Genomic DNA, 15,220 nt, shown 5'->3' with positions numbered 1-15,220 from the left:
TCATTCCCTATCCCCTATATAATGCACTGTCTGATCGTTCCCTATCCCCTATATAGTGCACTGTCTGATCATTCCCTATCCCCTATATAGTGCACTGTCTGATCGTTCCCTATCCCCTATATAGTGCACTGTCTGATCGTTCCCTATCCCCTATATAGTGCACTGTCTGATCATTCCCTATCCCCTATATAATGCACTGTCTGATCGTTCCCTATCCCCTATATAGTGCACTGTCTGATCGTTCCCTATCCCCTATCCCCTATATAGTGCACTGTCTGATCGTTCCCTATCCCCTATATAATGCACTGTCTGATCGTTCCCTATCCCCTATATAATGCACTGTCTGATCGTTCCCTATCCCCTATATAGTGCACTGTCTGATCGTTCCCTATCCCCTATACAGTGCACTGTCTGATCGTTCCCTATCCCCTATACAGTGTACTGTCTGATCGTTCCCTATCCCCTATATAGTGTACTGTCTGATCGTTCCCTATCCCCTATATAGTGCACTGTCTGATCGTTCCCTATCCCCTAAAAAAACGAAAATTTGATGTTTTTCCTGCTTACCCCTAAGGCATTCAAGATGTAGGTGTCTTCGTTTCTTCAGTAGAACACAAATGAAGATTTTTAACTCCAACCGTTGCTGTGTGTCACTCATATAATGCTTGTCAAAGGAGTCTAATTCTATTAGAGTAAAAAAAATATAATGTATAATAAATATATAATGCACTGTCTGATCGTTCCCTATCCCCTATATAGTGCACTGTCTGATCATTCCCTATCCCCTATATAGTGCACTGTCTGATCGTTCCCTATCCCCTATATAGTGCACTGTCTGATCATTCCCTATCCCCTATATAATGCACTGTCTGATCGTTCCCTATCCCCTATATAGTGCACTGTCTGATCGTTCCCTATCCCCTATATAGTGCACTGTCTGATCGTTCCCTATCCCCTATATAGTGCACTGTCTGATCGTTCCCTATCCCCTATATAATGCACTGTCTGATCGTTCCCTATCCCCTATATAATGCACTGTCTGATCGTTCCCTATCCACTATATAGTGCACTGTCTGATCGTTCCCTATCCCCTATATAGTGCACTGTCTGATCGTTCCCTATCCCCTATACAGTGCACTGTCTGATCGTTCCCTATCCCCTATACAGTGTACTGTCTGATCGTTCCCTATCCCCTATACAGTGTACTGTCTGATCGTTCCCTATCCCCTATATAGTGTACTGTCTGATCGTTCCCTATCGCCTATATAGTGCACTGTCTGATCGTTCCCTATCCCCTATATAATGCACTGTCTGATCGTTCCCTATCCCCTATATAATGCACTGTCTGATCGTTCCCTATCCCCTATATAATGCACTGTCTGATCGTTCCCTATCCCCTATATAATGCACTGTCTGATCGTTCCCTATCCCCTATATAGTGCACTGTCTGATCGTTCCCTATCCCCTATATAGTGCACTGTCTGATCGTTCCCTATCCCCTATATAATGCACTGTCTGATCGTTCCCTATCCCCTATATAGTGCACTGTCTGATCGTTCCCTATCCCCTATATAGTGCACTGTCTGATCGTTCCCTATCCCCTATATAGTGCACTGTCTGATCGTTCCCTATCCCCTATATAGTGCACTGTCTGATCGTTCCCTATCCCCTATATAGTGCACTGTCTGATCGTTCCCTATCCCCTATATAATGCACTGTCTGATCGTTCCCTATCCCCTATATAGTGCACTGTCTGATCATTCCCTATCCCCTATATAGTGCACTGTCTGATCGTTCCCTATCCCCTATATAGTGCACTGTCTGATCGTTCCCTATCCCCTATATAGTGCACTGTCTGACCGTTCCCTATCCCCTATATAGTGCACTGTCTGATCGTTCCCTATCCCCTATATAGTGCACTGTCTGATCATTCCCTATCCCCTATATAGTGCACTGTCTGATCATTCCCTATCCCCTATATAATGCACTGTCTGATCATTCCCTATCCCCTATATAGTGTACTGTCTGATCATTCCCTATCCCCTATATAGTGCACTGTCTGATCATTCCCTATCCCCTATATAATGCACTGTCTGATCATTCCCTATCCCCTATATAATGCACTGTCTGATCATTCCCTATCCCCTATATAATGCACTGTCTGATCGTTCCCTATCCCCTATATAATGCATTGTCTGATCATTCCCTATCCCCTATATAGTGCACTGTCTGATCATTCCCTATCCCCTATATAATGCACTGTCTGATCATTCCCTATCCCCTATATAATGCACTGTCTGATCATTCCCTATCCCCTATATAATGCACTGTCTGATCGTTCCCTATCCCCTATATAATGCACTGTCTGATCGTTCCCTATCCCCTATATATAGTAATAGTAATAATAAATAGTAAATTAATGAACAAGTGACAGATTCCAGCCACAGCTTCAGCGTCTGTTTATAATGCAAGGGGCGGGGCTTCAGATTCTAAAGAGCATTTGATTGGACAGAAAATCTGATGAAAAGCTGAAGTGCAGAGTGATGTCATCAAAATCATTTATCCATATTGGCAAAAGTGAGAGACTGTATGTTTTGAACGCTTATATCTTCTGAATGTGAATTTTGTCATTGTTTTGGAGCACACTAGCTTTTGGAGAACAGTAATGGTGCGTCCACACCGGACGCGAATGGCACTAATAATTTGCGCTATTCGCGCAAAGTTGGACGCTTGAACATTTTGAGTTTACCCGCTTCATTCGCGTGTGACATTCACTTCACAACAGATGCGAATTCGCGTCATGGAAGGGGCTTCTGCCAGCGGCTCGTCTGTGTTTACACGTCTTTTTTGTTAAAATCTACTGTTAATGTGTGACAAAACGTAGTTTTAAGACTTTTTTAGGCGATAATGTAGTTGTGTAAAGCTCAAATCTGTGGTTTATTTATAAAGAGAGTGTCTATTTTAACATGTGATCTGGCGTTTTCTGAGTTTCGCTCCGCGCTCTCTAACCCCGGTGAGAGCAGCCTTTCCTCGGCCAGTCCTTCAGCCGTCTGCCGCTGGCTCTGATGTCTCTGTGGTGTGTCTCGAGCTATAATTCGTCTTGTGTAGATCTAACGGCCGATCTTTGGTCTCATGGATCTATAATTTGTTCCCTGGCAAATCGTTTAGGCTGAGGGCAAAGTGAAGTTTCATTACATTTTTATTTTTAGGCTGTTTAACTTTACGTTACCGTTGTAGCCGACTAGCACTGACTTTGAATGTTTGACTGAATTGTTTGCTTTATTTCATGAAGAGCTTATTATACCTTTTACTTATACTTTTGTATTATTGATCATACATAAACTTGCATTTAACAAAAAGAGACTGGGTTGTGTTTCATGTGATTTAATTTTATTACAGTGATAATCATATGCACACTTGCCTGAACCAGATGTTAATATATGATTAATATAAACCAGATTTTCTCCTCATTGTTGTCACTACTAGAACAAGCTCCTGATTGGTTAACGCGGCGCGAATATCCGCTAAAGTTCAGATTTTTCAACTTGCGCGAATCATGTGCCAAACATTCAGTTCGCTCAATTCGCGCCGCAGAATGTCTATTCGCGTCTTTGTATTGACTTAACATGTATATCACTCGCGCGAAACGCTTCATTCGCATCCGGTGTGAACGCACCATAAGACTAACATTCTTATTAAAGGGGTGGTAAAACATTCTTTTGAAGGCTTGACTGTGTTTGTGGGGTGCACTGTAACATGTGTTCATGCTTCGTTTAAAAAAAAAAAGCCTTATTTTTCATATATTTGACCTTTATTCTACACTGCTCTGTCCCTCCTTGTAAAACGGTCTGATGCTTTCCGGGTTGTATGAAGCCAGTCCCTCAAAAATACGCGATGGGCTCTGATTGGTTAGCTGGCCCAGTGTGTTGTGATTCGCTAACCGCCTAGTGCACGTTTGTCGGAAACGTCACGCCCCTTACCTTTACCGGAGGCGGTGCTTTGGTCAGTGTTAGAAACAATGGCGTCAATAAAACCATATGAGCCCGAATCAGACCCAGAACATTTGAGTGAAGATGATCGAGCAGAACCTGTTCAGTCCTCAAGAGTAAAGACTGCGGGTCTATAGTGATCGCTACTGAATGGCACTGTTACTTTTGTATTTTTAGAACGATTCTAGCCAAATATCTGTCGCAAGAACTAACCCAAAACGGACACTAAGCACTGGCTTTAACTAGTAAGTTAGCCAAATCACACACAGAACCATGTTTAGCATGCCTGTAGATAAACAATACATAAAAGCTCTAATCAAAGAATCATTTACACTAATGCCAAGTTCGCTGTTGAGATTTTAACGTTAGTGTTTGTAACGTTAGGTGTTCGTCGGATAACGCTAAGTATGAATGAGCATTTAACAGACTGGTTTGCAGAACAGCGCTGTCATCTGTTTACTTCCTTGCTACAACCTATTACAGGAAAACACATCGACGAAATATAAATCAGACTTACAGGTTGTGGCCCGTAAACAGCTTCTGTTTGTAAATCCAGCTTTCAGGACAAGCCGAGGTGCATATCCTGCATTGAACTCGCAAAGTTTGTGGAAGTTTGTGTTGTCCTCCGTGAAATGTGCAGCGCGCGCGTCGTGCATCCACGCACTGGCAGTGTTTTTTTCACGCAGCTGACGTTGTGCAAATCCGGCATTGAAATCGCGAAGACGGTGGATGTTTTCCTCCGTGAGATGTGCTGCGGGAGCCCGCGCGCGCCTGATTCCCCGCTGTCTCAAACACACGTGCATATAACATGCTGTATGTTAAACGCTCTGCAACGCACCCCCGTCCCTATGAAGGCTGAACAGAGCAAGTGCCCCAGACCTGCAATCCGGATGAAAATAACAGCGTTTCCTCGGCATCGCGGCAACAACACTCCAGCCTAACTATACCACAACAGCGCCGCGATACAAAATGGCCTCACCCCCCCTTATTTAATATTCTCGGAGGAGGGGTTTATGTAAATATTGAGCCTGTTGATGTCACCAACCCTGGAGGAATGTGTGTAGTCGCCTACTGGCCGTTTGCTGTAGTTCTTAGAAACTGATTTCTTTAAAAGCAAATATCTCCCTTTGCTTTAAACTTTGAACGTTGTAACTTTGCAGATGTTGTTTATGCTCAAGCAGCAACATTACACGCTAGCTAAAGTTAGAATAGTGAAATCGTGGTTTACCACCCCTTTAAAAGCCAAAAAACGTCCATTTTGATTTAATGCCGACTTTACGGATGGTGTCAATTTCAAACTTATTCAAGCCTGATTTAGACTTAAGATGTTAACAAACAAGAGGATCGAGCAGAACAGAACGCATTTTATTCATGGACTATGCAAGCACGGATTTCACAGGGCGTCTCTGAGTGTGTTTTTTTTTTTTTTGTAGTTTTCTTAGACACTTTAGATATGATGTTATACACCATTTAATCGTGATATTTGTTGGAAAACTATGGTAATCCAAACAGTAATATAAGTGTTTATTACTGGATTATTTAAATGAGCAACATTATGACTTCATAAGATCGAGAAAAAAATGCATTGTAGCCCAAAACGAGCCGACCGTTGTAGTTCTTCAGAGTGGATTCTGTTAAATAAAAGATCTCCCTTTTAAAAATATCTAAAGTTGAAAATGCATAATAGGACGCCTTCAACATTAGTATATCAGATTGCAACATTTCAGTTGTATTTTGTTTACATCTTCATCTGTTCATTTATTTTCTTCACTAAATTCTTGACACCTGGGAACTGGATCTCTTGATTTTGAAGCTCTAAATTCTCAAGCTCATCTTCGTTTTGGCTTTTTTTGGGAGTGAAATTGCGTACGGGGGTGGCTCCCCCTCCATTGAGATTGTGTTCTGGGGGGTGGCTCCCTCTCGGTTGAAATTGTGTACCGAGGGGAGGTGGGGGGTTTAGACTTCCCCTCCGTTGAAGTTGCGTTTTTGGGGGACGTGGGGGGAGATGCTTAAAACCACGTACTGGGGCGAGTAGAGGGGCGCTGGGCCCATATGCACACTCATACCCACTGCTCTGGGGAACTTTGCTATCTAGGTTGTAGTAGCTTCTTCTACTCCGAGCAGAGATTTGCTGTGATTTCTTATACTTCAAGGAAATGTATCTTTGATCATCAGGTAGGTCACCAGAAAGCTCAGCGTTGACATACGAGGCTAAAAAGAGAGGACAGATACGCACTTGTTCACACATATTAAGGCACATATGCATTGACATAACTGATGTGTTCTGATGCTCACTTACCTTTAGCAACATTGTCCTGCATCTGCTGTAACACAGTGAGCTTCAGGTTGCTCAGGTGTTTCGGGACACTGATCGTCTCTGTAACGTTCTGTGGATCTGGAAGTCTAATCTCAGCTCTGGAAAAACATTCAGGAGTCAGAGATGCTGAAGGTTTCATTCAGAACCACAGAAAACATCAACCGGAAATAAAAACACAAACCTCTGCAACGTGCTCCTAAAGTTCTGTAACAAAAAAAACACCGTTCAGCAAAACTGAGTTTGGTTTAAATCTCGGAAACTGACGTTCATATGATGAATAGTGAAGATTGATGGACACCTGCAGGAATGAAACATCTTCAGTCTTCATCTGCTGCTCGATGTCTCTGATTGTGCTGCTGAGAGATGAGATCTGTCTGCTCGTCTCCTCAATCTTCTCCTTCATCTTCTGACTCTTCTGCTTCCCTTCCTCTCTCAGCGCGGTTATTCTGTTTCCTTCTTCATTATATAGAAACTGGTGAAGTTCCTTAAACTCCCCCTTCATTTGAATCTCTGTGTCTTTAGTCTGAATCTGAAATGAAAGACATATTTATACAACAATATACAACCCCAAATCAGAAAAAGTTGGGACAGTATGGAAAACGCAAAAAAAAAGAAAAAAAAGAAGTGATTTCTAAATTTACTTTGACTTGTATTTCATTGCAGACAATATGAACAAAATATTTCATGTTTTGTCTTGTCAACTTCATGTCATTTGTAAATATGCATCCTTTCCTGTCATTCAGACCTGCAACACATTTCAAAAAAATTTGGGACAGGAGCAATTTAGGGCTAGTAATGAGGTAAAATGGTTAAATACTGATGTCATTTGAAACAGGTGATGTCAACAGGTGATTGTAATTATGATTTGGTACAAAAGCAGCATCCAAGAAAGGTCTAATCCTTCAGGAGCAAAGATGGGCCGAGGATCGCCAGTTTGCCAACAAATACGTGAGAAAATTATTGAAATGTTTAAAAACAATGTTCCTCAAAAAAAAGATAGGAAGAGATTTGGATATTTCACATTCAACAGTGCATAACATAAAATTAAAAGATTCAAAGAATCTGGAGGAATTTCAGTGCGTAAAGGACAAGGGCGCAAGCCTAAGCTGAACAACCGTGATCGCCGATCCCTCAGGCGGCACTGAATCAAGAATCGTCATTCATCTATAAGCGATATCACCACATGGGCTCAGGACTACTTTGGCAAACCTTTGTCAAGGACCACAATACGTAGTTACATCCACAAATGCCAGTTAAAACTGTACTGTGCCAAAAGGAAGCCCTATGTTAACAGTGTCCAGAAGCGCCGTCGACTTTTCTGGGCTCGGAGGCATCTGGGATGGACCATCACACAGTGGAAACGTGTACTGTGGTCAGATGAATCAGTATTTCAGGTATTTTTTGGGAGGAATGGACGCCGTGTGCTCCGGACCAAAGAAGAAAAGGATCATCCAGACTGTTACCAGCAACAAGTCCAGAAGCCAGGGTCTGTCATGGTATGGGGTTGTGTCAGTGCCCTTGGCAAAGGTAACTTGCACTTCTGTGAAGGCACCATTAATGCTGAAAAGTACATAGAGATTTTGGAGCATAATATGCTGCCTTCAAGAAGACATCTTTTCCAGGGACGTCCATGCATATTTCAACAAGACAATGCAAAACCACATTCTGCACACATTACAAAGTCCTGGCTGCGGAGGAAGAGGGTACGGGTACTTGACTGGCCTGCCTGCAGTCCCGACCTGTCTCCAATAGAGAATGTGTGGAACATTTTGAAGCGCAAAATGCGACAACGAAGACCCCGTACTGTTGCCCACCTTAAGACTTGTTTGCAGGAAGAATGGGACAAAATTACACCTGAAACACTTCATCACTTGGTGTCTTCAGTCCCTAAACGTCTTTTAAGTGTTGTGAAAAGGAATGGCAACATTACAAAGTGGTAGATGCTTTACTGTCCCAACTTTTTTTTAAATGTGTTGCAGGTCTGAATGACAGGAAAGGATGCATATTTACAAATGACATGAAGTTGACCAGACAAAACATGAAATATTTTTTGTTCATATTGTCTGCAATGAAATACAAGTCAAAGTAAATTTCGAAATCACTTCTTTTTTTTTTATTTGTGTTTTCCATACTGTCCCAACTTTTTCTGATTTGGGGTTGTAAAGGATAAACTAAGATCTATATCAACATTTCTAGAATCACTGTTTATTTCAAACCTTAATTTGTTGAGCAGTTCGATCCAAAGTCTGTTTAAAATTCTCAAATATTCTCAGTCTCTTCTGTAAATGTCCCAGTGAATGTCCGAGTTTCATCTGAAAGAAAGCATCATGAAAATAGTGTCTTGCCCTTATTTTCTTTTAGTTTATATAGCCCAGACAGTGAAGGGAAGGGACTTGTGCTGACTGACGCACACAAAATACGACTACTTCCTGTTTTATAACTTAAAGGGGTCCTGTTATGCTTTTTCACTTTGTCAGCTTTAGTTATTAATAATAATAATAATTTGTTACATTTATATAGAGACAGAGCGTATTTAGGCCACGCCCACACCGGGGGGGGGAAACAATCCAACACTCTCCATTGACTTTGCATTGCGTGAGGCTGCCTCATTGTCATTTCGGACTTATAACAAAAAACTGAACAATGGTTAAAAGCTGATATGTGACAAGGTGTACAGCAAACAAGCTAAAAAACACAGAAATACGTTTTTATAAGCTGTCGTGTCGACCCAAAAAAAACAAGCGTTTAAGAAGATAAAAGTGGCAAGTCAATGGGCTAGGGATCAGCCCATTGACTCTTGTCCTGTTAACCATCAACACACAACCCCAGGTAACCTTCTCCACTGGGTCTTCTGGGTTCAGAGAAGGTGAGAAAGACCTGATCAGTGCCCTGACCACTGAACCAGGAGCTGATTGAGACCTGCAAGGCCAAACTTTTCACAGCATGTTGGAGCACTTAAAGAGGAAACAACTAAATAACTAGCGGTAAATCTCTTTAATAGAGAATGCAATACTACTAATAATTGTGTAAGGTGGTGCCGATCGGTCTGGGCCGAGAGATGCCGTTCAGTCTGAACAGAGAAACCGTGATTTCCCGGAAACAAAGGACTTTCCCAAAGATTACCATTCGAACACTTCCCCAAATACACAACAGCCCCACCCGAGACACATCACACTGAGACACACACACCACACATTCACACCCTGCACAGCACCCTCTGTATAACTCACTCTCACCCACACTGAAAACTCATTCAAAATCTATGCAACGTTAAATGTATACAATGTGTAACTATGCATGTTTAGTATCATTTGAAACGTATCAGTGCGTCTGGTAAAATGGTCTCATTCTCCTAAATCATAATGCAAACCTCCAAGAAGTTATGTAAGTTGATAAAAATACTATGTATCACCAAAAGGTGACCCCCCACAGATCATCTACTCAAGTGCCTCCTGTATGTAAATAAATGCCCTCCTTTGCAGATGTCTAGAACCCATTCAAACACAGATCCTGGTTGCCCATTTGTGACCCCCCTGGATGAGGGACCAAAATCTAATTATAACCTCAAACACCACCATTTGTGGTCTTATTGAATTATCTGGGTATTTAAGGGAAGGTGATACAAGAATCGGGGAGTCTGTATTGAGATTTCCCACACTGCTTGTGTGTAGTTTTTCATGACCAGGTAAAGATTTCTAGAATCCTTGATTCTTGAATTATTGTTTCTGTATATGATTGATTGATGCTTTTTTACTCTTTGAGTTGACTTTTGATTGATGTTTCTTACCTGGTTAATAAATCGTTATGCTTTAAACTTACTGCAACGCATTTTGTGTTATTAACTCAGTATTTCATGTTATAACCATAACAGTACGGATATCTGCTCAGGTTAGTTTAACACGGACTAAGACACGGTTTTGGTGAAGCTTAAAGAGCACACCGGATCGATGCTTTAGAGATCCGACTAACACATTGGCACTAGGTAACGTATACTTGGACTGTAGAGGTTGATAGGCTAAACAAGTCTTTCCGTTTAGAACAATAGTAAATTGTTAGACCAATCTAAATAGGGCAACCTCAATTCCTGATTATTGCAATATTGTTCTAATTAACGTATACGTGGGAAACCACGGCATGATTATAGAAAGTTATCATCAGAATTAGCAAGTTGGTCGCTTGATTCTGTGATAATGGTCATGGCCTCTGATTAGAAACAGTTTTGCATTAATTAAGTGAATTCAGATCTAAGGGAACTGAATAAAAATATTCTGGAATGATCAACGTATTGCACGGGCGTCCAGAATATCAGTGTGTCGCCTCTGCCTAGATGACCAAGACTGACTGGTCCGTAACAGAGATCGTAAACCCGGCCGGTGCGAAACTCTAGACCGTTACTGGAATCTTGAATGCTGAGTATAACATAAGATAAACGATTTAAATTGAAAGACAAAGTATAAATCTAAAGTTAATGGTTAACAAAATCATTTAACACATTTTCATTTAATGGAGTCAGATGAAACAACAAGGTAAATACATACAAAAGAATGTGTTTAAATTGAACTGTTTTATTGTGTAAAAGGAAAGACAGCGATACGCAGAAACACCTTCTCCCTGCCATTGGACGCCGAGAATTGGACCAGTGGGCGGGGTTTTACAATTGTAATAATATTAACAATAATAATATAATTACAGTAATGTGATGATTTATTTAGCATAGAATAAAGTTTGATCGTGCTTGGAGTCAGGACTGTTTTTATTATTATAACACTATTAGGTATTAAAGTCTCATCACTCGCCTGTATTTTGTTCCATATGCATGAAGACTTACAAGAGGCGATGTTAGGAAGAATATCATGTCAGTTACTTTTTCATATTGTTAATTAAAAGGTGAATGAGAATCTGTCAGCTCAATTGTCATGTAAGAGATTAATATTATGTCATTTTGTCTGCAATGTCATTTGCAGATTAATATTTTACCATTCGTTGTGTCCTGAAGTAAATGTCCTCTTTTTCTGTTTCAGTTCTAAGAAAAGCAGTGGGTCAGTTATTGTTTTACAAATGAAGCTCGATACTGCTGCCAAGAGATGTTTACATTCAAACATCTATTTTATTTGATTTTTTGTCTGTAATGCAGCTAATTTTTGTTAATTATTATTTATTTTTTCAATTGAAAGTGAACAGAATATTTAAACAATGCTTGGAGAGCATTTGTGTGTGATTTGAGTTCTGAGAACTTAGCTCAAAGTTCATTAAAACAACCATTTCAAAAGCTGAAGTGACTTTCTTTTTTATATATTATAGTTAGAATATGTTTAACTCAAATGTTTTAACTAATTGAAAAAGCTGAATAATCGTTAAAAATGTACGAATTAGTCGGTGATGACAATAATCGACGATTAGTCGATTAATCGTTCTAATAATCGTTAGCTTAATCGATTATTAAAATAATCGTTTGTTGCAGCCCTATTTATTTGTTGCAGACCCTGTCTTTGACATAGCCTATATTACGCATCTATGCACTTTTCATTATCAATATAGCCTAGATGTTATTTATAAATAACAATATACTATTTAAACATAAAACAAATGACATTGTTTAATGGCATAAAAGTATAGTAGGCTACAGTACAGATACATGTCATGTCTGACATGCGGTATAAAGCAGTTAGCTACTGCTTTAAAAGTAACTGAGCTACCGAAAAATGTAGTAGCGCTAGTAGCGTCGCTACTGCCCAACACTGCTCAGACGTCACACCCACGGACCGTTGGCTGAACGTCTGATGCATATGGCACTCTTATCTGGAAACTCTTCAGTAGTTTCGAAGTCGTCATCTGATTGGTTGAATTCTACAGGATGTCTGTGAGATGTGTGTGTTGCGTTCTTTAACGGTCCGACTGGAAACAAATGCTGTGACGCCAAACTTACTCGTGGAAGAAGAACGCTGTCGTGTTTACAACTGTGACAAGGAGAGCTTATATCAGGATCATCTAAACGCTGGATTTTCAAAAGTAGGGGAGAGCGGGGCACAACCTAACGCTTTTTGACTTTCTCAGTTTGTGTAAATCCACTTAGGACTTTTGTCTTGATTTACCCCGAAAGATTGGAAGTGAAATGTGACAACGTGCCTCGTAGGTGGGGTACATTGTAACATGACCAATTGACAGCTTAAAATGTTCTCTGATATAATCAAAAAAATATCCAAGACAAACTAAAATATTTTGTCAACAAAATACAATTATTACATTTTTAAATTAAAATAATGGCATTTTTTAATCATTAAAAATATAAGCATTTTTGAGTTTGACTACAAACACATCGCTAAATTCAGCTATACAGCATAATTCAAAACATAATAATAATTAATATTATCTGAACATTAACTCTCAGTCATTATTCACCCTTTTCTCATGGTTTCTCAAAAGAATTCATAAAAGTATAGAATATAATGGCATATTTCTAATAGGGGCTCATTGTAACGCAGTGTTAACACACACCCCAATCTGCACAACTGGGATTTAAATCTTGGCTCGAGTCTTCTGCTGTTAGATCAGCATTAAAGAACCATCTCAACTGTTAAATAACAGATATAAGATTAAAATATTATCGGATTTGTCTTATTTTAAATAAACACAAAAAACAGAGATGAAAACTAAACTTAAGTAAGAAATTTACTTTTGCTATGGTTAAATACATGTTCAGTAATATCTCCCAGAGATTTTTTAATTTTGGCGCTATTTTTTCTCTAAATAATGTTGATATGGCAACTAGTAAATACACTAAGTTTCGTCATTCCGACGTGTGGAAAGGGTTAAAACGTCCCCTATGTGAGGGTTCGCAGCTCCATTGTTGCAGTAAACTAGCACAACGTTCATGAATGAATAATTTATAGCGACCGCCGGTCTGTTATTGAAGGGACACCGACTTTACATGTTCACGCCAATAAACATGACGCGAAACAAAACTAACTGGGATTGGTTGCTTTACATGTCAGTCAAACGTCCTCTTGAGCGGTCCTCGACCAATGAAAGCTGCGATAGAGTCCAGCAGACCTTCTGCCATCAGTTTGAAGCTCTGACTACGCTAGCCTACTGTAAGGGGACCCGCGGTGTATAGAAATGGCTCATTCTGAAGGTAATAGAAACATAACGGTCTTTATACACCCCTGAAAACATAGTTGTGTAGCCTATATACTATATTGCATTTCTGTCAATAGATCCTCCTAAATATTACACACGGCACTTTTAAGGTGTAAGGGATGGGTCAACTATAAATATAATTACAGAAATGACATACAGCTGAGCTGTAATTACAGTTTATATATATATATATATATATATATATATATATATATATATATATATATATATATATATATATATATATATATATATATATATATATATATATATATTATATATAAGTACAAAGTACAAAAAAAAAAACATAAGTGCATTGTATCAAATTATTAATATACAATTAAGGCCACCTAAAGTGGGACCATGCATTGATTTAGTTTAGAAAGTGCCGGAGTAAAATATGAAATAATTAAAGAAACTTTTTTTTTTTACTATTGGCATCTTTACAAAATATTTGTGAATAGACTCGGTAGGTGAAATAAACATCAATGATGCTTTGCCACAAGCAAAACTACAGGAGAAACTACGGATGCAATATAGGCTATTCGTTGGTGGCAGCGTGATTTAGATTTGATAGATTTATATTTTTGTCAGTTGAAGATTAATCATTAAGTAAAATGTTTTAAAGATCATTGATCTGACCTTATTATCCGCGGCAGCTTCATCGACGGGACAGAATCTGTGGTCGGTGTGTTTTCTGGAGTCTCGACACACCACACACACGGGCTGTTGATCATCCAGACAGAAGAGTTTGAGCTGCTCTTTATGAACACTGCAGACGGTTTCAGATGAAGATGAAGATTTCTGCCTTCTCTCCTGTAGGAAACTCTCACACAGGTTCCCCAAAGCCAGATTTAACGGAGGACGACCATTTGATCTTGTTCGGCAAACCGGACATTCTTTAAATCTTGTATTTCCCCAAACCCTCTGAATACAGGTTGAACAAAAACTGTGGCTACACGACAGAAGAACAGGATTTATAAAAATGTCCAAGCACACCGGACAAGACAAATCCTCCTCAGCAAAAGATCTACACGCCATTTTACAAGTTACTGCTGCCTTCACGCGCTATCGGAAATGTCGTTGCCACTTCCATTTCTGCATTTAGGTTTCGAGTTGAGAGGGCGTTCATGTCCAATTTTTTAACTAGGGAACTAGTATTTACAATCATTCCGATAGCACGTGGAGGCAGCATTAAAAGTGAATCTCAAGGTTTCACTTTCAGTAAGGGTAGGGTAGCACTGGCAGCAGTAGTGATGTTTGATTCTTGAGCGAATCGTTCTTTTGAGTCGGTTCGGAAAAGAAACAAAGCCACTGGAAGGCTTAATAAAAAAAATAAAAACACTGTAAGGCACTTTATCTCCTGCAATCTTTTACTGGAATAATTTATTTAATCATTTAAATTAGAAAAAAGGTTTGGTCCTTCCAACAAAATTATTTTATGATTACATATCAAACTAAAGCTACAATATGTATTTTTTCGCCGCTACACTCTAAAAAAAAAAAGGTTCTATATGGCACCAAAAATGGTTCTTGGCTCGTAATCATAGGGGAACCTTTTTTAGTGCTATATAGCACCAATTTTGGTGCTTCAGTGGTTCTTCAACGGTTCTTCAGAGGTGCTATCACCTTAGTCAAAGAACCGGTGAAGAACCTCTGAAGAACCGCTGAAGAACCACTGAAGCACCAAAATTGGGGCTATATAGCACTAAAAAAGGTTCAGTATTTGCTATGTTCAGGGAAAATGGGACTAATGTCAAATAAAAAAACGAATAAT

At 39.6% G+C, this 15,220-nt stretch overlaps 1 protein-coding gene across 2 annotated transcripts; it reads right to left on the bottom strand.

Annotated features, from left to right (window-relative positions):
• Window positions 1–3,376: 3,376 nt before the first annotated feature.
• LOC307137974 (E3 ubiquitin-protein ligase TRIM17-like) lies at window positions 3,377–14,727 on the bottom strand. Of its 2 annotated transcripts, none has more exons than XM_079836033.1 (6): window positions 14,086–14,727; window positions 8,523–8,618; window positions 6,605–6,829; window positions 6,488–6,510; window positions 6,289–6,404; window positions 3,377–6,200 (listed from the first exon to the last, which is right to left on the bottom strand). In XM_079836033.1, the coding sequence occupies exons 1-6, from the start codon at window positions 14,482–14,484 to the stop codon at window positions 5,728–5,730; spliced, it is 1,332 nt and encodes a 443-aa protein (XP_079692159.1). In that variant the 5' UTR covers window positions 14,485–14,727; the 3' UTR covers window positions 3,377–5,727. The 2 variants fall into 2 exon arrangements, with proteins under 2 accessions (XP_079692159.1, XP_079692158.1); XM_079836032.1 differs by having other exon boundaries at window positions 6,605–6,835; window positions 14,086–14,716.
• Window positions 14,728–15,220: the final 493 nt, after the last annotated feature.

The sequence above is a fragment of the Gobio gobio genome (genome assembly GCF_949357685.1).
Source record: "Gobio gobio genome assembly, chromosome: 14".
Taxonomy (NCBI): domain Eukaryota; kingdom Metazoa; phylum Chordata; class Actinopteri; order Cypriniformes; family Gobionidae; genus Gobio; species Gobio gobio.
Note: the sequence above shows the minus strand (reverse complement) of the source record. Positions and strands in the feature narration are given on the sequence as shown.